This window comes from Tauraco erythrolophus, chromosome 5 (assembly GCF_009769465.1).
Source record: "Tauraco erythrolophus isolate bTauEry1 chromosome 5, bTauEry1.pri, whole genome shotgun sequence".
Taxonomy (NCBI): domain Eukaryota; kingdom Metazoa; phylum Chordata; class Aves; order Musophagiformes; family Musophagidae; genus Tauraco; species Tauraco erythrolophus.
In genome coordinates, this window is record NC_141469.1 from 84,533,806 (window position 1) to 84,560,034 (window position 26,229).

Here is a 26,229-nt window from a genome sequence, read left to right on the forward strand (position 1 = left end):
CTTCCCACTCCCCCCATCCTTCCAGTTTTGTGGCAGAAATGTAGAACTGTCTTTTTAAGGTCGCATTCAGAATAGCACTTAAATGCACGATTTGCTGCTTTAAATAGTAACACAGGTGGAATAACTCCAGAGCGTTTCATATCCAGACATTAAAGGCAGATTTCCAGGGGAGCTTAGCTTTCATTAGGGTACCTAAATATAACGGGCTCATTTTCAAAATCCCACTGAGTGCAACAGCTCCTGTCCTGTTTAGCAGAACCATTATTTTGCAAATCTGAACATCTGAGGTTTTGGAAGCTTTCAGGTGCTTGAGTGTGCGTCTGTGTGGTCCTGCAAGCCTCTGCAAAAGCTTAAATGGAGAAATATGCGATTATTAATTTTTAAAGTAAAAAGGACAAAGTCCCGACGCTGCTTCTCCTGGGATAAAAAGAAAGGACTCAGCTGGATGTGCTAGCCCCAGCCTCTGCTGAACTAGTGTGTGTCTTCCAGCAAAGGACAGGACAATAGTTCCACTCATAGACACTGTTCAACACACATAACAGAAGAAAAAAAAAAACAACAGAGTTAATGAGCTGCTGCTGAGCAATACCTTCGTAGACGCAGAAAAAGAAACCAGGTAGATGCCATCTGCAAGGTAAACTAAAATTATACATCTCTGAGGATTATCAGTGAAAAATGAGATCTGGAAGGGAATTTGCTTTTGATATTAGAAGGGATAAATACTCAGTGTAAATCCTTTTATGTGGGCCTGTAGAGTGGAATAGAGAAATTAAAGATAAATGAGATTAAGGCATTTTTTAAAATTACGTTACACATATTTAAGTTACCCATGGAGGGGAAAAAGGCTTTGGAGGAGGAGATTAATTTAGACCCTCAGCAATACATTCATCTGGGGAATCAATTGGAATAAATCTTTTCTAATCTGAATTGTTCGTTGCCTGCCCTCCCAAAAAAAAGCCAGACACACCCCAAAAACCGCTTAAGAACACTTCTGCATAGCCTGTCAATCAGTTTGGGTAAATGACATGCCATGTCATTTTTTTGGTGAGGCTTGGGATAGGAAACCTGCAGGCAGAAGTTGATTTTGGTTTTGATTTTGGTTTTCTTTGTTTTTGAGGTTTTTTTTTGCAAAAGGATGCCCTGGAGAGGCCCTCTTTGTCTTAGCCTCCCACAAATCCTCTTTCCAATTCCAGTTCCTCTTGGAAACAGAGACAGAAGCTAACCAAAATCAAATGCTACATGGTTTGTGTTTCTGTCTCCCGTGCCAGAGTCTGAGGTGCATTGACTGTGGTTTCATGCAGGCCTATATTGTTATTAAAAGTCGACTGGAAATGTTGTTAGCAAGCAAAGCAGAGGAAATGAGTAAAAAAGTAATACATTCAGATGCACTTGGCTTTCTTCCTGGGAGCCCTTTTAATGTAAAGAAACCCAGCAAAGTAGTATTTTTAGACCTGGAAAGATGCATTTTCGTATTTCACACACTAAAGGGATTTGCCTTAATACACTCAAATTTCCCCCTCCCTCCTCCTCCCCTCATGTGCTAGAAGAAATGAACTTCAATCCTCAACTTAACCACTGGATACACATATTCTATTCTCCCCATTGGCCAGAATAAAACCCAATAAATCTATTTCATTTCTTTTGTGGATTTATAATAGCACCTGGCAAGGATGGTCTTAATCTCCTTACACTGCTTGCACCAATGATGGAAACCTTTGCAGTACTTCTTGAGAGAGAAATGAAAGGATAATAGGAACAAAATCTGGAAATATAAATATTATCTCCACGAAGATCTGTTATAAAATGTATGAAATCCATATCAACGTCTCCAGAGGGTGCTCGGCATAATAGCGCAATTTAGACAATAGGTTATTAAAGACAGAAATATATTCCTTTTAATGACAACAGAATTGTTCAGAGACAAGTGGGAAGTACGTGGTCGTGTTTAGACAGCAAATTGGTGGCCAATAGCTAGTAGCAGACCTGTCAGAGTAAGACAAAAAATACAGCTTGGCAAAAACGACCTAGCGCCAGGGGCTTCTTCTCCTTGGTACTCCACACAAGCATGTTGGCAGGGGTCAGGCTGCTATGTTTTGTCAACATTTCTGTAAGGACAAAGCTATTTCAGACACTAGAAAGATGCTGCACTATGTGAACGTTGAACCATCAGCCACTGAGGTGGAGAGCTTGTAGCTCATTAATATATTGAGGGATTCGCCAGAATTTCATTCTTCTTTTTGCCCAGCATTGGTTACAATTTCCATTTTAGCCGAGACGATACCAGTTATTTACTACACTAGAAATGGGTGTGACAAAGAGGAATTTCTCCAAAAAAGCTAATGACTTCAGGTAGCCTCAGGTTACCAGGATCCTGACTCAAAGTTTGCTGACACTGAAAGTTTCCCTGTGATTTAATGACCTTTGATTCAGATTGAAAGGCCAAAGGCATTCAGGCAACAGATTGAAAGATTTTAAGCAACTTTTAGTTTAAATGGCTAAACCCAAACCAATAACATACACTTTCTCACTAAAAATTCAGCTGCTGTAGGACAAGATTGGAAAGGAATAAACGATGCGCAAAAGTACACAAGAAATTATGTTACTCCCTTATATTCATAGTCTTCATAAAATGAGATAAGTTACACTACTCATCACAGTTTTCCACCTTCAGCTTCCATAATAAACCAATTATAGAGGCCCTAGGGAGAACTGGTGGGGCTCTACATCAAGAGAAACATCAAATATGAGAAACGCATAGCGTATCTACAGTAAAGTCTTTGACTTATTTATAATCTGGACCTCTACACTGCAGAGTGTGAGGTGATGGTGGAGATAGAGATGTGAATTTTGCCCCTCTTGCTCTACCACAGAAGCCTTTTCATGTTCTCTAAAGAAAGAAACCTTCTCCCAGCTGTACTTTCTCCAAAAAAAAAAAATTAAATCAACATTACATTACTGTCATGCTTTCCATGCTCCCCCACATTCCCATCAATCTGTGAGTTTTACTCTTGCAAACTTGTCATCAGTACCCATTTAACTTTCCACCTACTTAAGTATTAATTGCAAAGGAAAAAACTAATCTCATCTCTAATTACATCTATCACCAGAGTACCCAAACTTTCACACCAGAAGAATCACACCATTCCTGCAGCTTCTCTCACCTACGTTCAATGTGTCCAGCATCTCCAAAAGACGCCCAGTGTTTTCCAAATGGATGGAAAAGCTAGTTCTGAATTTGCCTCAAGGAAAAAAAAAAAAAAGGTAAATAAACCCACATCTTTCTTACCCTAAGACTTGATGTTCGGACCGCAGGCGTTTAATTTGTACCTCGTGTGGCCCAACATGCCACGCCATTCAGATGCCTGTCAGCAGACCACGCTGCTGGTGGCTCTGCTCATCGTGCAATGAGTCAGTTTAGTTTTCAGCTAAAAAAAGCCATTTGGTAATGTTGCAAAAAAGTACTTTTCTTCAGAGTGAAAAATGGAAAGTCTGAAGGCAATGAAATTCTTACAATAGAACCGAGGAAAGGGAGAAGACAGGGGTGTAGGACATCCTTCTATTTACTTGCAAGCAAATTAAGCTCTCCCCCACCACCTCCTGCAACACTTTGATATTCATTGTGCTTGAGTGCAAGATCTTCGACAACTACAAAGCTTGTAGATGCCCAGCTTAACCGTCAGACCTCATTTTAAGGCTTATCTCACTTCCATGATTACTTAGGAGGGCAACTGGAAAATACGATGGGCAGAGAAGGGACCCTCAAACATCCACAGGACTGAAGTTACGCTTACTCACTGCAATGACTCTTCCATAACAACCCGTTCAGCTGGTAAGCTACCAAGTTATTTTTCTAAGTGGTATTAATACGTGTCCATCAGATTATGTCCTCACCGACTGTGACAGCAAATGTGCAATAAAACACCCTATTTCAGCTGACAAGTTCACAGGTGCCTCGCTGTAACAGACTCCAACCCTTCTCCTTTGCAGCGTTTCACATCTAACACAATTAAGCAGCAGCACTGCGGTGACTTTTCCGATAAAGACAGCACGTGTGACGCAAAAACGCACGGGAGGCATGTCAATATTTTAAGCCTGGGACTGGGGAGAGGTGAGCTAGTTCAGGAGGTGATCAGCTAAACACTCAGAAGAGAGAAATGGAGAGAAACGGAGAAAAGAAAAGATTGCTTTTCACACAAAAGCTCATACAGCACAAGGGGGAGACATGAAGTGTCCCACCACGTAGAGAAAAGGACCAAGAGGACAGGAGTCAGCAGGAGCTGGCTTTTCACAGAAGCATGGAAATTATAGACGGAGCAGGTAGAAGTGGTCTTCATACTATGGAGATTGCCTAACATTTACCTAACTTCTCCTCACCAGAAAATCCACAGTGCTCCTGCTGACAGCAGACCTTTAAACCAGTATGTATTACAGGCACAGGCTCTTGAAATCACCTTGTTCTTTTAATTTATGCCCAACTCATCTCAGACTCAAAAATGAACCATGCCGTCATATTGTCCAGTTTCGGACAATTAAACCTTATCGCTCTCTACAATTCCCTGGAAGGAAGTTGTAGGGAGATGGGGGTCGGTCTCATCTCCCACGTTATGAATGACAGGACGAGAGAGAATGGCCTCAAGTTACACCAGGGGAAATTTAGGTTGGATATCAGGAAAAATTTCTTTCCAGAGAGGGTTGTGATGTATTGGAACAGGCTGCCCAGGGAGGTGGTGGAGTCCCCATCCCTGGAGGTGTTTAAAAACCGTGTGGATTTGGTGTTGAGCATCACGGTTTAGGGACCCTGACAGTGCAGGGTGAATGGTTGGACTTGATGATCTCGAGGGGCTCTTCCAACCAGATGATTCTATGATTCTATGCTTCTATGCTATGTTGCTGTGTCTCACAAAAACATCCTTTTTCCCCTCACAGAATCATAGAATGGTTTGGGTTGGAAGGGACCTCAAAGATCACCCAGTTCCAACCCCCCTGCCATGGGCAGGGACACCCTCCACTACACCAGGTTGCCCAAAGCCTCATCCAACCTGGCCTTGAACACTTCCAGGGATGGGGCAGCCACAGCTTCTCTGGGCAACCTGTGCCAGTGCCTCACCACCCTCTGAGTGAAAAATTTCTTCCTTATATTCAATCTAAATCTGCCCTCTTTCAGTTTAAATCATCTGAGGCTACTTTCAAGTTTTCAAACACCTTTATTTCCCCCAGGTCTCAGTACTTAGTTTTCCTCCCCTCCTTGAAAACTCTGCACACACCTCTGCGGATTGCTCAGCCTCCAGGTTTGCAAAGCCCCATAATATCAGGTTATCTCAATTAAGGGTGCTTTCCAACTGGCTGTTGTATAGGTGCCCTCTCCCCACAAACACACAGCAAAAGGAGACTGATGAGGGAAGTTACACGTCCTTCCTTTCTGCCTCTGTGGATAAAGAACCAACAAGCAAAGCTGGGAATTTCAACGAATATAAAAAAGGGGTTTTTTGGCTGCAATGCCCAGGAAATTGTATGCCTTGGAAGAAAGGCAATTTGTCAGCAGGATACAAAGTAAAGATTCTTTGCTTAGAAATAATAATAATGGGTAATTAGGTCTGGTGAGCTTTTTGTTTGGTTGGTTTTTTAAATTATTGTTCCTAGCCCATGCACACAAATCATTTATTTAACTAAATAAAACAAAGGACGCCTGGCTTCACAGCGGAATTAACTCATTATGGACCAAAACGCCAACAGCTGGGTTTAATCCCTTGGGAATGCTTGCCATTTTCACCAGTGGGCCCCAGAAGACCAAGTTCTCTTGGGGAAAAAAAAAAAAAAAAATCAAATCCATAGAGAAACAAAACTGGAGAAGCTGCAAGTCCATCTGTTTAACAAAACCCAGTAGTGCCCTTGGTGGGCAAACACTGCTTCTCAACCGATAGGGAGGGCAGCAAGTAAACACACATGGGGAAAGCCTGGAGGCCACATAATGGTCTTACAGCACTCCAAAAATAATTAAGAACTGTATTCTTGGGATAAGTGGTCTCATTAAATTGTTTTCAGATTGCAATTTTCTCCCAGCTTCTTCCCTCTCTTTCCCTTTCCATCAGCAATCTTGGAGCAATGAAAATACCAGTTTGCTTTCTAGTGCTTGTATTCTCTTAAAAATGTCATTATTCAATTATCTGTCTATTCACTGGCCCTAAGGTCCAGCAGAGCAGATATTGTGCGTCCTCATTTAATGCTTTTAAACGCACTTCAGTCCACTCGTGATACAATAAAACTTTATTGAATTCTGTTCCCACATCACACTTACCATCCCTCACTTTTATTGATATGTGAGCCCATCTACCCTTCTGTCAGCAATAAAAGGAATATTTCTAGCAAAGAAATGACCTTTCCTTCCATCAATACAGCAATTGGGAAATGTGATTTCAGGTTCCATGTTTAAAACAAAAAAAGTCTTAAGAAAGAAAAGATGAACCATGCTCAAGCGTTGTTTTCTTTCCCCTTGTTAACATCAAAGAAGCAGGAAAATCTCTGTAAGCACTAGAGATATTTTGTGCCTTCGTAACATTTATTAGTCCGTTTACCCAGAAGAACGGAAAGGAAGGACAATTCATCCTTCCTCGGAGAAGCCAGGAACATTTTTCCCTGGCAGGAAAGAGCCCTTTGAACAGATCTCCCCGATATTAAAAGCTGATGGAAGATTTGTTGCCTGGGCACGAGGCAAGTTACCATCACAGTGGGATATGCCATGCCTGGGGCACCTGTCTCACTCCCTCCTGCTGCTGCCATCCTTTCCATCAAAGCAGCAATGGGCTTGTCCTCATTATCCCTCACCTTTTTTCCACTTTGTCCTGCCCTATACCTTAAATTTTCCAAGTCTCTATTAAAACCCAGACTGCTTCTGAAAGACAACAGTGCACAAATTATTCTGTGAACTCCAAAACCTAGAACCAAAGGGAACTGAGAGCTCAGGAAAAACTGCAGGTAAATTGGACTTAGCTAGCTAAGTCCTCTTTCCAACATCCCACTGGATCCTTGGGAGCCTGAACGGTTGTCTCTAGGGGAAAATGAACAGAAAAAGTACTCCAAAATAGCTCCGTGCTTTTGACTTACAGCTTTTTCGAAACCAAAATAAAATCCAAATGCAGACAATTCCTGAATTTCAGTCAAAGCCAGTGGAGACAGTTGCTCACATGAATGAGGGGCAATGGCTTTAAACTGAAAGAGGGTAGATTCAGATTAGATATAAGGAAAAAATTTTTTATAATGAGGGTGGTGAGGCATTGGAGCAGGTTGCCCAGAGAAGCTGTGGCTGCCCCATCCCTGGCAGTGTTCAAGGCCAGGCTGGATGAGGCTTTGAGCAACCTGGTGTAGTGCAGGGTGTCCCTGCCCATGGCAGGGGGGTTGGAACTAGATGATCTTTAAGGTCCCTTCCAACCCAAACCATTCTATGATTCTATGAAGCAAAATCTCCCCTTCTGCTGCCGCGGCCCATGGAGCACACATGCTTGGGAGAGCGAAGGGAAGGATGCTCATCAGCCTTGGGTGGGTTGTTCTTTCTCTTCATCCATCTCAGAAAGAAATACAGGGCTACTAAAACAGGGATGATTTGAGCTGTAAAGTGTTATGTGCACACAAAGGCTGCATTTGCACAGGGAAAACCAACACACTGGTTTGGATTTATCAGATTATTAACAGAAAATCTGGCCGTTCGTAATGACAACTAGCCAGCAGCTCTCCCACCACCACTGGGCTTACAAAATTGGACTCTCTTGCTTGTTACCAGTCTTGTCTATGGCACGGAATGACTCACTCATCTGCTTTCCACGCTGGCTCCTGAATAAAACGGGAAGTCTCTTAGCACATTACAAAGGTGAAATAAGAGAAACTACACTCCTAGATGTACTGGCACCATGACAACAGGACTGCATAAGCACCAGAAGAAGATACTGAAGTGTTTCTGCAATGAGAGTGTTGACCTAACTCCACAAAACTACCTCTAGCACTGCTCTTCCCATTACCCATTTAACCCTGCTCCGGAAAGGGAGAAGGGGAGAGGGAAGGGATGCACTAGGAAACAACAACAGAGTACCAGATCAAAGGGATCCTCACTAAGTGAGGTTTCTTGCACTTACACACAGCATAACGTGGCCTAAAATGCAGTTTCAGACATCTCTCCACAGTGTGCCATGTGTCCACAGCTCTGGCAACGGCAAACTGCAGCTCTGCAGTAGTACATATTTAACAGGAAACCATGGGAAAGCTCTCTTGTTCAGTAATTATTAAAAGAAAATTTAATTTAATTTCAGTATTTTGGAAGAAAAAAGGGCAGTATTTAAAGCAGGTGTGAGAGAAATAAACATCACATGCCAAGGCCTCCTTGGAGAAAGACAAAATTAATTTGGTGACTTTTTCTGGTACCAGAAAAGTAGGACAACCAATGCCACTGAAGACAGACAAATTAGGTCTGGTACCTTTTCACCTGCTGAAACCACGTGCTTTTCACTCGCTTTTCGTTGTCAGAGGGCAACAAAAGAAGCCCAGAGGTCCTTGGAATGACTGTTCATTTTTGTAGACAGCATCTGCCATCACATAACTGAATACAGGATCAGGGAAACAAGGAGAGGACCGGGCTATCCGCGTAATGATCTGTTGTCTTCCCTACATATTGAGAGTAACTGCAACCTCATGAAATTCTCCTCGTCAGGAGTATCTCTAGTGAACACACAGGAATGCAGTGTGGAGGGTAATATAAAGGATATTTTAAAATATATGAGCTACTGAAGTTAGAAGAGATTTGTTTTCCCCCCTCCTGAGAGGAAAGGGGGATGCTTTCCTCTTGAAAATGATACGAGTTAGTGGTGGAAGAGGGTTTTTTTTAAAAAAAATAAATTAATAAAATTGCAAGAGGAGCAGGCTACCCAATGGAGCTTTAAATCTTTGTAATTTTTCTCCGAGGGAGCGTATACCCGGGCACTATACTGAGCGTGAGTGCCCGAGGTGAGTCCTAACGGCTGTTCAAGATGACTCCTAAATGCTGCTCTCTGGAGATGCACACACCCTCCCTCCTGCTGCTTAGCCAGCACTTGGGTAAACTGTCTCTCTCCGTCCATCAGGAATAATTTGAAACATAAGGAATAATCCATCCAACCAGACAAAGCACGCTGGAATTGCACACAAGTACAAGCTCCTGCTGAAATATTAATTCCTTTGTTATGCAACTGCTGTGTTTCTCTAGGAGATGGCCGTATGGCAGGCACCATCGTTCACCAAGGGCTCGGGGCACGAGGTCATCTAGGAAATGTCAGTGGCCAAGGAAGGGTTTTCCCCGGCAGTGAGCAGTGCCAGGTAGCCCACGAAGCCCACTCCCCTCCTCCCTTGAAGCATCACGCAAGGTGGCTGGGTGTAGGTAGTGATGCTAAGAAAGCTGGACCTGAAAGGACTTGGGCAACAGCCTAAATTCGGCTAGAGGGGCTGAGGCACGCAGGCTCGGTGGCAAGAACCCAAGGGGACCAACTGACCCACAGCAAATGGCAAAGGCATCACTGAGGGCATCGAGGGGCAGACAGATTTCATCCACCATTGGCTTTGGTCCAGCCATACCCTTGCTGACCTCTTTGGCCAGAGCTGACACCTGCCCCGCTGCTTTCACTCATGGGGCATCTCTGGGGCCCGGGCAAGGAACACTTGCCAAGTTGAGCCGGCTGTTTTCAGAGGGAAGAAATGGAGGTGGCAACAAAGACAGGCAGAGACTGAGGCAGGAGAAGAACAAAAAAGAGCCCTAGGTTTCCTACTCCATGTCTGCAGATGAAGGGACACAGTCTGCCTGAACACAACGAACCTCCCTGGTGCTACACTGAATAACAACACATGAAGACTTGACCTAAAATTTCCTAGGCAATGCAGGACAACAAGCCTAGGAGATGCAATCCTATTTCACAACGTGCTCGCCCCTTCTTCCCCTCCCCATAACTCTACTTACAGAGGCACTATATTTGATTAACGAATAGAGAGAACAGCCATCAAAGCTACTAACTTAATTGCAAAGGGAGCACGGCTTGTTGTCATCACTGCTTTCCTCCCCACGTTCGGGTCATTAAAACACACTCAATCCCTGCTACGCATTTGGAACGGAGCGACCTCTCACAAGAGTTATTTTGCATCTCGTACACAGGGCTGATTAACACCTCGGGGCACAACAGTCACATATTACCTTTCTCACCACCATTCCCCTTTGTTTTATACGCAACGAAGGCTACGGAGGGCTACGAGGTAACGACTGTTGCTCTACCAGCCCAGCCTCGGGAGGGAACGGCACACCTCGTGCAAATCACATGGAAACAGAACCTGCTATGATAAGTAGAAACCGATCTCCTCTCACCCTCCTCACCCGCAGAGTTGTTTGTAAAATGAAAGACCTCATTTAGAGTGGAATAACTCCAAAATGGGAATTTGGTACGAGCTCGCTAGGGCAGACCCTAAGCCTCTGATGTCACTCCTTCCACGGGTTTAGTAGCTCACCCCATAAAAAAAAATTTCCATCGCTGCATTTAGAAGCTTCACGTTTTTGTTAAGAAAAATCAAACATGGACATGTCGAGCCCCCCAGTAGCAGAGCGACAGAGTCCCTCAACAGAGAGGGTCCTCAGAGAGGGTGGTCTTAGCTACATCCCTCACCGTGCAGTTCCGCAACGAGCAAAACCCTGCACAGCCTTTCCCCGTTGTGGCTGCAGGCAGGTGGCCACCTCCTACCCGAGAGACGGGGACCATCCGAGGGGCTGGAGGTTCTCCTTTCCCCTCTGGACAGCGTGCCTGTCATTTCTCAGCCACGTTTGTTCTCCTGCAGCCCGTGCTCAAGGAAACTAAGAAGATGCTCTTAGTCCTTGAGCCACACACTGGGTTTCAGCAAATTGAAGTCTCCTGCTGCTCTGTCAATACAACTCTGCCTCAAAAGCATCCATTCCCGTACCTGCTTTATTATTTCGAGAGGTGTGCTATGAGCTTTGGCCTCCTCAAGCTGAAAACCTGGAAACAGTGCTGTGATTCACTGCCCAGCCCTGTACGACTGCTAATAAAAAGTGCACTCCTAGCATCACTATTGTTATTTCTTTTTTTTGAGGTATGCCATTTTTGACAGTAAGACTGCAACTGTGTCTAACAAGTTCGGTTTCTACAGAAAGCAAATTCTGAGGCATGCTTAACTTTTTGCAGCTCTGAACATTTCCCGTTTGGCCCATATTGCTGTAATCCCAGACGACTGTCTTTCTACCCTCAAAAGTTTAGGCTAAATGGCTTGCTTGTGATTTGCCTTCATAACTTTGGAAGGTTATAAATCAGTATTTTCTACCATCAAACATCAAATTTCCCAAAACATTAGCTTGGTACCTCCTCAGCAATACTGTATTTAACACACTTATCAAATGTCACCAATTACATAGTCATAGCTTGGTCAAAGTGCACTGCTGTGCAATTACAAGCATAAAACTGTGGAAAGAGAAGCTATCAGCTAGAAATAGTGCTTCCTTCTTCTGGTCTGCCTTCACTAACAGGGCTCTCCAAGTGTTTTCCAAAAGGCCATATGTCATTGTTACACTGCACAATGGGGAAAACATGGGGCGTTATCAGGGTATCTTTAACCGAAGCACAAACCTTGCACAGAGGACAATTTTTCATAACTTATCAGCTCAGTCTCATGTGACGCACGTGGTTTGTCACTGTGTGTTTACTCGCCCTCAGGCAACAAGAGACAAGCTCAAGGTTGGCCCAGTATTCACAATAAATCAGATCTCTACTGAAGAAACAAATGCAAATATATCAAGATACATACTGTAAGGGACACATTCATACTGCACTTCCAGGTACTTGTACGTTCCAGGGCAAGGATCTGGAAACACATCAGGGCCAGCGACAACCGCACATTGGGTCCGATTACTGCATCTGAAAAGCAAGAAAAAAGAGAGTCAGAAAACAATCCAGACAGAAGGACAGGTCAGGAGGTTGAGTGGCCCCTCCAGCATTGACAGGAGTGAAGATGCAGAAGCCAGGACTTCAGCATCAGATGGGGAAGTTAGCCAGAGAGCACACAAAGGCTGAGAGCAAACATCGATGTCTTCATCAGCTTATAGCCAAAAGGGAAGAGGTATGGTGCCCAGAGAAGCTGTGACTGCCCCATCCCTGGAGGTGTTCAAGGCCAGGTTGGATGAGGCTTTGGGCAACCTGGTGTAGTGGAGGGTGTCCCTGCCCATGGCAGGGGGGTTGGAACTAGATGATCTTTGAGGTCCCTTCCAACCCAAACCATTCTATGATTCTATGGTGGCTCCTCTCCAAGCAGTTCTTACAGCACCAGGAGGTATTTGCTTAAAACTAAGCTGAGAGGAAGATTGAAAAAGAAATGATTACAGGTACGTGGTCCTCTAACTCCCGAAACCCAAACTCCACCACAGTGACTCCAACTAACCTGACATACCAGCATCCCCACCAAACGAAACGCAAAGATTTGCCCAACAATGCTTGTGGCAAAACCAGTCATTGTATATTCTGGAGCAGGCACAACAAAAACGTTTTACAAAACATTTACAAAGTGTTGCTACAAAACCAGTCGTCTTGAATAATGCTTTTTAATGCAAAGACAAGAAAAAGCAACACTTGAGTGGGAAAAAAACAAAAGACTCACCAAAGAAGCTGTCTAAAAACCAAAATAGTTTTTCATACACAGCCAACACACTTGCATTAGTGATAAATGGCTAAGTTTTAGTCAATCATTCTGCCCAGCAGAGACATGTGTCCTGAGAGGAGATGGGGATGCGAAACCACTTATCAAACAGTGGTTCTATGGAGAAGAATCCTCTGCTTGCTTGTTTAATGAAAAAAAAAAAAAAAAGAGAGAGATAAATATAATTAGTCTTTGATTTTTCTGCTTTTGTGTGCCAGAAAGAGACCTCCTAAGGGCTAGACCACCGCATTTACTTTCTCTAAGATGCTGCCTCCTCTGATGTGACATGGGACCCCTGACCTGCCTGCTCTTCTGGCAGAAGCCACGACATCCAGCGCAGAACTCATTTAGGTCTGCAGTGGAAATGCTTCATGTTTACCTGAGGCTATAGTTTGTCAGCCTTAATGAGGATTTTATTTGAGCCCATAAATTAAAATTGATTCATTAGTGATTGCCTTAAGCTCCATAATTTCTTTAATTTTATGGAAAGATTAATAAGAGCTGATACGCTTGCTCATCGGGCTGTTTTGCTGGATAACTGATAATCCAGAGGGCTGGGATGTTCTCATGTTTTCCAGTTGAAAGACAGCAGTTATCACAGCAAGTGACTAGTTTTAATATAAACACAGAATAACAATTTTGTCAACAAAAAAGATAACTTTCCTGTTCTCACCCTTGCTTCTTACAGACAGGTGGTTTGGCTGGGATATCACAGGTAGCTTAGGCTGTGTGAGCGGGCAGTCTTCCAGGAGAGGTTTTGAACGTCATCCAAAACTTCACTTTCAACAAAAATCCTTTACCGAGCTCAATGTGCCTTTCAAAAAGCAATTGTGCTGGCCTAATCAATAGTCCCTCTGGCTGCAGGGCCAGTCCTGGCCACGTTACACAGAACAAGAGCAATGGATCAAAGAGACATTTCAGAATCATGAGTCAGGATCCAAAATTATGAGGAATTGGAAGCGAGGGGAGAAGAGACACATTTAGGGTTCGCTTGCGCACGTTTTCCTTTGTTCTGCCTGTAAGGAACTGTTTGCTTTGGAAGGCCACGCGTTTCCTTTGGCCACTTCTTTCTGGTGCGAGAACTTGGACACAAAAACCTTAAGCGAAAACATGCAAGCTAGAGAGCTCCAGGTTCAGAACCAGTTTTTCAAACTTGGTTTGGAAGCTGAAGGATGTGAGCACCAGCTTTAACCTCCCAACATGCAGGCTGCCTCTGGGACATCACCAAAGACAGTTGACAGACAAGGGGCAATGGATTTAAACTGGAAGAGGGCAGATTTAGATTAGATCTAAGGAAGAAATTTTTCACTCAGAGGGTGGTGAGGCAGTGGAACAGGTTGCCCAGAGAAGCTGTGGCTGCCCCATCCCTGGAAGTGTTCAAGGCCAGGTTGGATGAGGCTTTGGGCAACCTGGTGTAGTGGAGGATGTCCCTGCCCATGGCAGGGGGGTTGGAACTAGATGATCTTTGAGGTCCCTTCCAACCCAAACCATTCTATGATTCTAAAAGCACCATGATACGAGGGGCTGAGTGGGAGCACAGGGTGTCAGTATGAGCTCTTCCCCCCAACCCTAGCAAGTCCTGAAGCCCCTCTGCACATCCCTGGATCCGGGGATGGCAAAGCACTGAGACTACCAAGGACAGAAACTTCAAAAGAAGGTGAGATCAACTTGTCAGTGCAACTTTGGTGGGGGGGGACACACAACAGAAAACCAAATGAAAAACTTCCAAATAAAAGCTCAAGCACTATGCAATTTCAGCACCTCACTGAATTTGCATAAAAGGGCTCATACTAAAAAAAAAAAAACACAAAACCAGAAAAACTCAACCTCCTCTTTTTCACACTCATTACACATGGGCAGCAAAATCGTGTCTGGCACTCAGCATTTCAGGTTTCCTTTTATCACCCCGGGGTGAAACACACAGGTTCCCATTCCAGCATACTTAAGGGACGAGGGCCATTCGGACTAAAAAAAATCTAAGAAAAAATCTAATACCTGTTCAACCAACTGCTACTGTCAGGCATGAGGCTACAAAAATTTTAAAGGGAGAAAGGTAAAAAAACTCATCATTAAAGCTCTGGTTGCTATGCTCATACTTTTTTCCCCACTTTCACAACAGCTTCTTGGTCCCTTCAGGTTTGTCATGTTTCTTTCCAGATAGATTAAAGGCCCAGGTGACACTGGGTGACACACAAGAAGTGACATAGAAAAGGAGAAGTGTAAGTGGGTCTTACTAATACTCGCTCCAAACCCCTGCGAGTTGTGAAGCTCAGTGCCGAGTATTGACCTTTCCAGTCAATGCAACAAAGATCCCTTGTTTTTATTTTTTTTTTTTAATCTTTATTTTTTTCTTTTTCCTTTTATTTAGCACACAAACACTACCCAGGTCTCTTAGCTTTACGCTGGAAACGGCAGCTCTGCATCTTGCTAGATGCCCTTCCAGTGGCAGGAACCATTGGCATTGCTGGCTTTAGGATAACTCTACTCCAGAAAATGACAGTCACATTTTTTACACTAGTCCATACCTCTTATTACCAACTGCCTCATTTCCAGCACTGATTCATCAGCTCCTTTAAACGAAACTACTTCTCTTATCCCTGCGTTGCCCTCATGCCACAACCTTCCTAAGCAACTCCTGGCCTCTCGGGGTATTTTCTCATTCTCCATATGCTCTGACAGCGAGTAAACAAGAGAACTGTGGGAGGAATCTGTGGGTTTGGGAGAGAAAATTCTCTGCCTATTGAAAAAGCAGCTTCCATTTTATTAGCTTGTACAACATTTTAAAGCAAATATTTTGGAGACAGGGAAAAATTAAAGGAGCCCCTCAAGTGGTTTCAGTTTTCCTTATCGCCATTTATCATGAAATCTGACGTGGAATTTAACGCCACCCTGTTTGGGGTTGGTGAGCTTTATTTTGAAGCCCTTCTTTCTACCTGTAACCATTCCTCTCTCCCTGTTGCTCCTTGAAGTGCAACACGGGTACGTGAAAATAGCCACTGCTTCCCAGAGACCCTGCGTGCTCATCTCAGGCCACTTGCTGCTGGGATTCGTGGACACTTTGCCTAGACCAAGAGTGTCCACACAGCTCACCAGAAATAACTTACCATGCTGCCACGGCATTCAGGCTAACAAGGCCAACAGTCTGCTGCATTTTCCATTTTGTAAGATATGGAAAATGTGACTCGTCAGTGCCCGGGTTCCTTTGCAAACACTTGTGTTGGTGCAAAGTGTGCTCCATGGAAAGGTCAGTACCCCACATTCACTTTGTCAAGACACAGATGCCTACCAAGACCAACCAAGAGATCAGAAACCAACGCATAACCTGAGATGTGAATTTTCACCTTGACTTGACAGAGTCAGAGCACCATACATTTCGGTATGTTCAGGAAAAAAGAATTACCCAAACCATCCTGAAAATCAGTCCGAGGTACTCAGCAGCCTTTAAGCATCCATCATCTCCTAAATAGAAGTTTATGTTATTCACATATATGTTTTTAGAGGAAAAATTACCTCCTTGGAAAAGTGTAAATTGTCCCAGTTAAAAGAGGAAAAAAAAAAGAGGTTCTCTGTGCCTCCTTTCCACCTACATTTATTCCCGCTTATTATTTTCTCTTTCAGGTGTGGAAAAATATTTATCCTATAAGAGAGGAATCAATCCAGTGTAACACATACACTGTAACAGAAAATATGGATTATTTTTGCAGAACTTCTCCCAGTTCCAGTGGAAAGTGACTTTCAAGAGTTTTAATGTAAAACAGTAATAATAATTCATGTGGCATTTGTTTTGCATTTATAGCAGTGGGACTGAAGGAAGCATTTGAGTTCAGAACCTGCTGCAGGGCTCAACTCTGCTTGCAACTCTCAGCTCAGACTCAAAAAACCAACACCAAAACTTAATTTCCCTTCAGCAAACTTCCATTGCTTCTCCCTGGCAACATTTTTACGATATTTAAGTGACAAGGTCGTCTTACGAGAGCGAGGCAGAAACACTTTAAGACATAAACAGCTGCTTATTCCTGCTCTGATATCTTTTGATTTTTTCCAATGCTGACATTGCTTATGTATTTACCAAAAGAGAAAGAAAGGAAAAAATAAGAGTTTGGCAGGTAATGTTTATTTTAGGCCTTTCCAGAAGCTTTAATAGCACTGACATGTCAACAGCATCAGGCTAGACATGTCTAGGGTGATATCTTTGCCAGAACAAAAATGCGAAGGCAGCACAAAATAAAAGATCAATCCCCAACAAAAGCCTTTCAGCATTAATCATTGAGAGCACAATACCAGTAAGTCCTCCAGCTCCCCATCCATGTGCGGATCATTTTCCCCAGACAAGAAAAACGGGTACCAGAACCACGGGGGCCCATTGTGCTAGGGATGCCAGGAGAAGAGCAACCAGTGCCCAGGTCCACAACAAGCCCAGAAGCTCAGACACTCATTTCATCTCCAACACACCCTCTTTCTCCTGGTCCATATCCCCTAGAGACAAACCCTTCTGAGGTGGAGCAACGTTTTCTGTGACGCTGTGGCCAGGAGCTCCTGTGAACAGGGGATACTGGAATCAACTACAAACGGGGAAGACACCCACCCATTCCCCTAAATCTGCAATCAGACTGTCAGAGTCCAGGGATAGGCTCTTAAATACCCTGAAGACCAGAAAATTCCAGGCTAGGTGACCATGAACTTGGATTTGTACTGAAAGCACTGAGCTGCCATATCTATACCCTGCTGCTGCTAACAGACCCTGCTCGTAGCTGGTGCCACCCTCCACCTACAGCAACTTATAACAAAGGATTCTTCGTGCCCACGCGTGCCGACCAAATCGGCTCCCTTTCATTCATGAACACCAGTTGCCAAAAACCAAAGACACTTGGACTCTCCTCGACTGAAACACCTACTTTACATAGACTTTATTTTTTTTTTCTGCAAAGACAAGGCAGCCATCATGTGCCTAGGCACACTAATATGTCCAAGACATCAATATCTAAGCCTCTTTCTCAAGGTCTATTATACTTTTCTAATGGTTTTACAGTAAGAGACAGACTTAATTCATTATCTTTCATGGCAACGCTGCGAGACATCCTTTTCCTTCTCTGGAACACAAAAATCTCTTCTCTGGATGACTGCTTTAAGAAAGAGGCTGTCGCAGCAAATAAGTCAGCCAGGAGTGTGTTCTCCCCTGTCAATATGTGATATTTCCAAACCAACCCTTTAGGAAAGGCCAAGAGAAAGAAAAAAAAAAAAAAAAAAAAGAATAAAAATAATGCCTTGGAGAAAGTAAACAGGAAGCAAAGAGAAATTTTGCTTATAAGTGGAGTTAATGTGATGGCTTGCAAATAAGGGGAAAAGGAAAGAAAAAAATAAAAAGCAAGCAGAGAAGGGAGGCAGCGGAGGGTGGAGAGGGGAGAGCAGAACCGCAAGCCCCGAGAAAAGCCTTTGGTTCACCACGTTTGCTTTCAATAACACACTGCACAAAAGCAAAGCTAAACCCTCCGCCTGTTCAGCTTCCAGAAACAAAGAATTCCTCAACAGAATCTTTTTCTGCCTCTGCAAACCTTAAAAGCAAAGGATCTAATGACAAGGAGATGAAAATCCAGTTTCTCTTTTTTTTTTTTTTCATTATGAATGGGCTTTTTTATTGATCTTTCGGAGCACAGAGAAGCTGGCTTTCCAGCCTCTGCTGTGATATAATTATCTGCGGTGTTCAGTGCTAGCACAGACGAGTCCCACTGCATTTTGTTGGTTTATTGACGGGTTTTAATTATCTATCCAGGTGCTCGAGCTGCCAGATAAGCTGCTGCTCATGTGATCAAACTCATCCAAGGAGAGGCAGAGCACCCAAATTGCAGCCTCGCCAAGCGCCGTCGTGGAGACGCGCCAACCAGATCCGTTTAAACGGCTACAGTTATTGTAAAATCTTAGAATGCTTGATGGGGAAAAAAAAAAGAGTCCTCTTTCTATAGCCTCGACCCATTTAGTTCCTCTGGTTATTATTTTATATTGAGCAAAGCAAAACTGAAGAAAAACAAACCACCAAACCCACACCAAAACCCCAGCCAGCCACACGGCAGAAAAATCCTGCAGAGCCAAACCAAATCTGAGCTGTAAAGGTCACCAAGGGGACTACCTGGATATATTATGGAGAGCCTGGGAGCAAGATGGAAAACAGGTCCTGGAAATAATTTAAATACCAGTTTTACATAGGAAAAAGGAAAAAAAAAAAAAAGATTTACACGGTTTCGACTCATTGATAAGGCCCTTAAAATTTAACAAGAAGCATTTAACAGCAAATTCATGAGATTTAACAGATTTAATGGCAATCTGGGGCACCCCTGCACATGGTGCATCTATTCCGCTGCCAGAGACTCCTCCGCTTGGGAAGCTGAGGTCTGGGGCAGGACCTGCCAGCGGGACACCCCAGTTCATCATCACCCTCCAAACGAGGGTCCCCCCAAGCAACGAAAGCTTTTTCCTCTGTGCTTCATCACGTAACGTCTCTTACATTTTATAGTTTCCTTGGATTTCTTTCCATCTTGTCTATTTTTGGTGAGGCACTGGCACAGGTTGCCCAGAGAAGCTGTGGCTGCCCCATCCCTGGAAGTGTTCAAGGCCAGGTTGGATGAGGCTTGGGGCAACCTGGTGTAGTGGAGGGTGTCCCTGCCCATGGCAGGGGGGTTGGAACTAGATGATCTTGGAGGTCCCTTCCAACCCAAACCATTCCATGATTCTATGATGTGCAGTTAACATGGTGAGGAGGAGAGATGAGATCCCCAAAGGCAATGAACGTGTACCCCAAGAGGAAAATCTGCCAAGTGCCTTGTGCTAATGTGCCTGGCTACAGCAGCCCTACAGCAACAGGGAACCTGAATGCAAGCCTGGTGGAAAAAACACTGATCCTTAGCCCAAGAATGACAAAACGACAATCTGTCCAAGCCATTGGGAATATTTGGACAAAAGGTTCAGGTCAACATGGAAAACAGACCTGCACCAAGCACGCCAGCAGCAGGCACTCTGTTGCTCCAGCTGCAAGGAGCTGCCGACACAAGCAAGGCCAGGTTTGCAAAGCAGGCTAACATCTTTTACCGGATGCAAACCAAACCAGGCAAGCCTCAAGGCTGTAAAGCTCATCTTTTAAAGAACTACATCTGCCCTTCTACAGGTATTCTACTTCTTCCAACTCCATAAACTTCTGTAGCACCCTAATGAAAATCCACTTTACAGAACACTGACAGGATATCTGTAGAGGAGAGGAAACACCTAAACCAAACCAGACAATAAAAGGCTCGTTGGTTTAGCTAGAGTTAACACTAGATAAAATAACTGTGAACAGAAAACAATCTGGCTTTTAATTTGGGTTAGGAGGTCAAGTTAAAGGCTAGAATAGGTCTGGGCTGAATTTCAGATGGCACTCCACCATCACTTTGTCTTCCTTGCCATTTTAACACAAGTCAAAGCCCATTTTTTCTTCTTCTTTAGTGAAGCCACCCAGAGCAAGTGGCCAAGCATCGTTTTCTCTACAACAGCTCTGAAGCACGTTCAGACCCTTGGTCTACCCCTGGATACCAGCCTATCCACCGAGCCCGCGCCACGGGGAGCTAACGCTGTACCAGGCACCGAGGTGCTGCAGCCCTGCAGCACCATGAGGTATGAACCTGCTGCTCAGCACTGGCTGAGCAAAAACCAAATCTGAACATGAACATTTAGACACCTTGTGAATACATTAGTAACAAAAAAATAAAATATGTACAGAATCATAGAATCACAGAATGGTTTGGGTTGGAAAGGACCTCAAAGATCATCTAGTTCCAACCCCCCTGCCATTGGAAGAATTTCTTCCTTATATCTAACCTAAATCTGCCCTCTTTCAGTTTAAAGCCGTTGCCCCATGTCCTGTCACTACATGCCCTTGGAAAAAGCCCCTCTCCAGCTTTCCTGTAGCCCCTTTAGGTACTGGAAGGCTGCAATAAGACCCCCCCGGAGCCTTCTCTTCTCCAGGCTGAACAGCCCCAACTCTCTCAGCCTGTCTCCATAGCAGAGGTGCTCCAGCCCTTGGATCATCTTCGTGGCCCTCCTCCTCCTCCTTCTGTCCTATTGTTATAAGAAAATCTGGTATCACTTCCACTGCATCCCTCTTCACCAATTGTCACCTTTTCTCGAAGGACAAGGAATTACGCAGTCTGTAATAACTGCAATGCTGCCATTTACTGTCACCACCCAACATCCCTGTCCCAGCCACTGACTTGACTCCTTCCCAAGGAAAAACTGAGATTAGAGAATACTGTCTCTGAACAGGGTAAAGCAATCTGTATTCATGGGCTGGTAGGTTTAATGTATTAGCCTTTCACCTCTGAGAATAGGGTTAAAGAAAGGTTTGGGGCCAAAATAATTTGTAGCGCACTCCATCACAAATTTGACATAATAATGGAATGACTGAATGAAACAAAAATGAATATGTCCAAACAGCGCAGGAGGTCAAAGCTGGGCAACTCCCTAATGAACTCAGGAGTGAACCGAAGGCATCCATGCAGCACTGTTTCTAAAACCCAGAGCAACCTCTCTCTTCATCAGCCTTGCCAACGGCATGATACCGAGGTGATTTTGAAGTAAAGGTCCATAGATTTTAGTTAGGGAAGCAATCGCCCCTCCGCCTCTTGGCAGGGGAAGCTTCCCAACCAACCGAGATGTAGGATCAACATGGGACAGGTTATGCCTTTAGCATGGTGGCTGAATCATTTCAGACAAAAAGATCGTATTAGTGTGTAAAACAGCTTTCCAGGGTCGTCTGCTGTTAATACAGCACTTGTTAACGGCGCCCAACTCCGTACAGCACCTCGTGCAAAGCAGTCTTGGCCCCTGTCTATGTCCCAGGCACTAAAGCAGTACACATAATAATCAGAAACAAACCAAACTGGCTCAGAAAATAATCCTGAAATGAACTAAATATGGTTTTGATATTGAAAAGGGATTTTTTTTTTTTTTAGATTTCATTCCAACACAGCCAACTCTGCCTCTTTGATCTTCAGCCCAAAGCTTGAATAAAGGCAGCCTGCACTTTGATTCTAAGCTCAAGAGAAAGCACAGCGTCACAAAGCCTTCACACGCTTCCCAGCCCAGCATTGCCCAGCCAAAGGATATACAGAAGCAAATGGGAAGGAAAAAAAAAAAAAAAAAAAGAGCCTAATCTTAGATATATCACTTCAAACTGCTGTTGTGAAGTTCCTCAAAATGTCTAAACAGCACTGAATGTTCTGTAGCTGCATGCAGCAACATGGGAGGGGGCGGGGAGGTGCATTTTTTGCATCTGTCCAGCAGCTCCAGTGAGGTTTTCTCACGTTGTGCTCAGCACTAAGCTGGGGGAAGTTAGGTGCCACATGCCCCTGCCCTCCCACCACCCCATTCCCTCCTCACTGTCCTTCCTGAGACAATTTTAAGCATCCATTCATCCATCCATCCATCCATCCATCCATCCATCCATCCATCCATCTCTTCCCCTCAGTTTTCAGCTATACATCACCACCAGCTCTTCTCCTGCCCCACCCTATCTGGTCACCATCCTCAGAGGGACACTACTTGCTCATTACATACCTTACCTGCCTTTAAAATATATGGTTAAAATACATACAGATTTGGCTAAAAAAAACCTATCCTGAGAAAAAGTCTGATAGGAAAACTGCCTCTGAACATCCGTGGGACAACAACTGGTAGGAACAGAGCAACAGGGTTTCTGCAAAACCTCAAGTCTTCTTTATGAAGACGCGGAAAATACTTTGTTAGTGGAGGATTGGCTATTTCATACTACAGAGCCTGCCTAATCCTGTACTCACAGAACTGAACTTTATGTAAGAAAGCTTCCTTTGAGGAAGTTAAACTCAAAGGCTGAGTTTTCCAGAAAGGCTCTGCCTCCTACCAGAGCTGAATTTTTCCAAAGAGCTTGGTTCTTCTTGGAGGAGGTACAAAAAGGCCCAGCTGTTTGAGCTGGGACTCCTCAGTTCTCAGGAAGAGCAGTGAAGCTGTCGACTATTAAGCATTTTTTCAGGCAGCAGGCTGTGTCACGGAGTGCCTAACCACTTTGGTAATCCAACCCAGATAGTTCTGTGGAAAAAAAACAACCCGTCTGACTAGGATTGCACGGGAGCCTTAGGTGGGGCAGAAACTGGGAAATCCACATTCCAGAGCGTGGAGCATGTCTCTGGCAAGTCAACTTTAAAATATGTGACTGATGCGGCTCAGGCATACTAGCTGAAGTCCAGGGAGATGGATGAAAGGGTAAAGATGCAGGATAAATTCATCAGATGTCTCCATAAATCATTTCTACAGTTCACATTTGTTCTCTGCCTTTCATTACTTACATTTCTAAAGCCACCGGGTGCCTTGGTGCAGTGGATCTAATAAAAAGGAAGATAAATCTTAACATCCCTTTTTGAAACACCTTAAAATGATCTAGCTTTCTTCTGAATGTTAATGGCAAGCATTGCAAGAAACATGCTGTCCCAAAACAATTCACCAGGGCTGGAAGCGAAGGCAGAGTCTCACCGTAGCCTGGAAATCCACAGTCCTGGTCCCCCACACCAACTGGTCCCAAAGATCTTATTTCTGGCCCTAGTGTTTTGGCAGCCTTAACTTTGTCACCGAATCCGGCCACCGCTTTGTGCAGACCCTCTGACTCGGGGGCGAAATTTCATACTCGGGAAGAGGAGGAAATATTTTTGGAGATTGGCAGTTTGGAAAAGAATCTGAGCTGCCTGACAGCTGTTGGGAGACGTGGGATGCCAGAGGGGTCCCAGCGGAGCGTACAGTATTACACACACGCACACGCACAGAAAATCATTAAAGTTTCTGTCTCTAAAGTTTCACATTTAATGAAAGAAAGCGAGGGAGATATCTGGAGAATTCCCGGGTTATATTAACAGCTAATGATATTCCCTTTGCCAAGAGCACAGCCCCGGGAAGCTCAGCGACAGCGATGGGGGGATCCATGAAAGTGTCCCAGCAGAGGGGCGAGGGGGAGCGGGGAGAGCCGTCCGTCCCTTTCTCCCTGCCACATCCCCAGGTACGTTGGGAATCGAGTGGAGAGCCTGGTGTTGCACAGCTGGAGTTGTTCCATGGCACCAGCAAGGACCTTCGTCCCAGAGTTTAATCTGTCCCAGGTTAAACAAAACAAACGACTGCACAAGTGAGCAATTAAAGAGCATTCCAGAGACACCACTTGGAGAGCCTCGCCGTTGATTAATTAGGTTCAAAGGGCCAAGGCGAACTTCACAGCCCCCTGAGAAAGAGACCACTTGGCCCCTTTTTAAAAAAAAATAAAATAAAAATTTCAACATTCTTATTTAACACTTGAGCATCAGTTAAGCAGCTGCTAAAGCAGTGAAACGATTACTTGGGACTGACCTACATTCAGCTGTATTGCTTTATTACATTCAGGAGAAACTTAATTAAGCTTCTGTTACTTAATAAAAGCAAATAAAAACCTCCATTTTATGACAAGGAGCTGCACTGCTACAGCCATGTGAAGCTTTCAAATTTGGCAGTGGGGTTTCCCAAGAGAGCATGGCTCCCACTATGACATTCCTCCCTTGCTACATCTGAGGGATAAGAAGATACAGAATATTTTTATGCATTAACCCCCGTTAGGGCAGGCTAGCTCAGTGTGCCAGCTACCGCCAAGGTGGAGAGGACCGTAGCCTATGACACCCTCAGCAAGTTTGCAGATGACACCAAGTTGTGTGGAGTTGTGGATACGCTGGAGGGAAGGGATGCCATCCAGAGGGACCTGGACAGGCTGGAGAGGTGGGCCTGTGAGAACCTCATGGAGTTCAACAAGGCCAAGTGCAAGGTCCTGCACGTGGGTCGGGGCAATCCCAAGCACAAGGACAGGCTGGGCAGAGAATGGATTGAGAGCAGCCCTGAGGAGAAGGACTTGGGAGTGCTGGTGGGTGAGAAGCTCAACATGAGCCGGCACCGTGCGCTGGCAGCCCAGAAAGCCAACCGTGTCCTGGGCTGCATCCAGAGCAGCGTGGGCAGCAGGGCGAGGGAGGGGATTCTGCCCCTCTGCTCTGCTCTCATGAAACCCCACCTGGAATACTGCGTTCAGCTCTGGGGTCCCCAGCACAAGAAGGACATGGAGCTGCTGGAGCGGGGCCAGAGGAGGCCACAAAGATGATCCAAGGGCTGGAGCACCTCTGCTATGGAGACAGGCTGAGAGAGTTGGGGCTGTTCAGCCTGGAGAAGAGAAGGCTCCGGGGGGATCTTATTGCAGCCTTCCAGTACCTAAAGGGCCTACAGGAAAGCTGGAGAGGGACTTTTTCCAAGGGCGTGTAGTGACAGGACAAGGGGCAATGGCTTTAAACTGAAAGAGGGCAGGTTTAGATTAGCTCTAAGGAAGAAATTTTTCACTCTGAGGGTGGTGAGGCACTGGCACAGGTTGCCCAGAGAAGCTGTAGATGCCCCATCCCTGGAAGTGTTCAAGGCCAGGTTGGATGAGGCTTTGGGCAACCTGGTGCAGTGGAGGGTGTCCCTGCCCATGGCAGGGGGGTTGGAACTAGATGATCTTTGAGGTCCCTTCCAACTCAAACCATTCTATGATTCTATGATAACTGCCCTGTTACCTTCTGAGAGCTACTATACCTGTGCAACATGGTCTCCCCCAACCTCATCATGGGCTATGTCACGAGTACTTCAGCTCTGCCAGGAGGAAGGCATCAACTCTTCACTTCACTGCAAGAAGCAAAAAAGCAACCTGTTCCTGGAACAAAAACCCAACAACTCATACTGCTGGCCAGATAGTTGTTCTTCTCCACAAACCTGATCCACACCTCAGCGAATTCAGTGGGTAAGCAGCCATCTACAGGCACCACTGACCATTACCGGGGTCTGAGCTGGGCAGAGAGAGTGTGTAATCAAGGATAGTCCCATATTGAGAAAATACACAGAGTTTCACCAGCCCATGTCACCAAAGAGGCTCCCCAAACCCTTCACTCAAAGTCTCCCTTCGATATTTTTTAAAACATTGTTAATGAAAAGGACCACCCTATACCTGGGACATACAGTCAGGTACACTCTGCCATTGTAACTGTGCCCAGCTTCTCTACAGGATTATCAGCCACGTGCTACACCCTCATCACCCTCCTAAAACACTCGTCTTGCCCTCCTCTTCTCCTGCCCTCACACAAACAGCTCACCTGCTTTGACTTAGCAAAAGATCCAATTTTGGGGAGAAAATCTGTCCCCAGCCTTGTACTAGTAATGAAAACAAGCACTTAAACTGCAAACAGCCGGACAAAAACACTCATCAGCTGTCCAGACCCTCCGGATTTTCACTGAACTGACGATGGATGCTCAGACAAACTCTGGAAGCTTTGGGTGAGATCATGGAAAAGTTTCTTCTCCATAAGGGAGAAAAAACCAAAAAGCGTCCCTCGCTGAGCAAATGTCATGGCCAGGCAGCTCTTCAGCACTGGCCCCATGGCCAGAAAATGACTTCTGAACACATGCTGGCTCCTGCCATGTTTCCCAGCCAAGGGGTAACTTGCC

General features: G+C 44.8%; 1 protein-coding gene across 17 annotated transcripts in view; it reads right to left on the bottom strand.

The window, feature by feature from the left end:
• ADGRL3 (adhesion G protein-coupled receptor L3) overlaps positions 1–26,229 on the bottom strand; it is a 337,188-nt gene that overhangs the window by 261,902 nt on the left and 49,057 nt on the right. For all 17 annotated transcript variants that reach the window (XM_086612141.1, XM_086612143.1, XM_086612148.1 and 14 more), the window contains one exon: positions 11,815–11,924. In XM_086612141.1, coding sequence (XP_086468267.1) covers positions 11,815–11,924 — 110 coding nt within the window. The remainder of the gene's footprint in view (positions 1–11,814; positions 11,925–26,229) is intronic.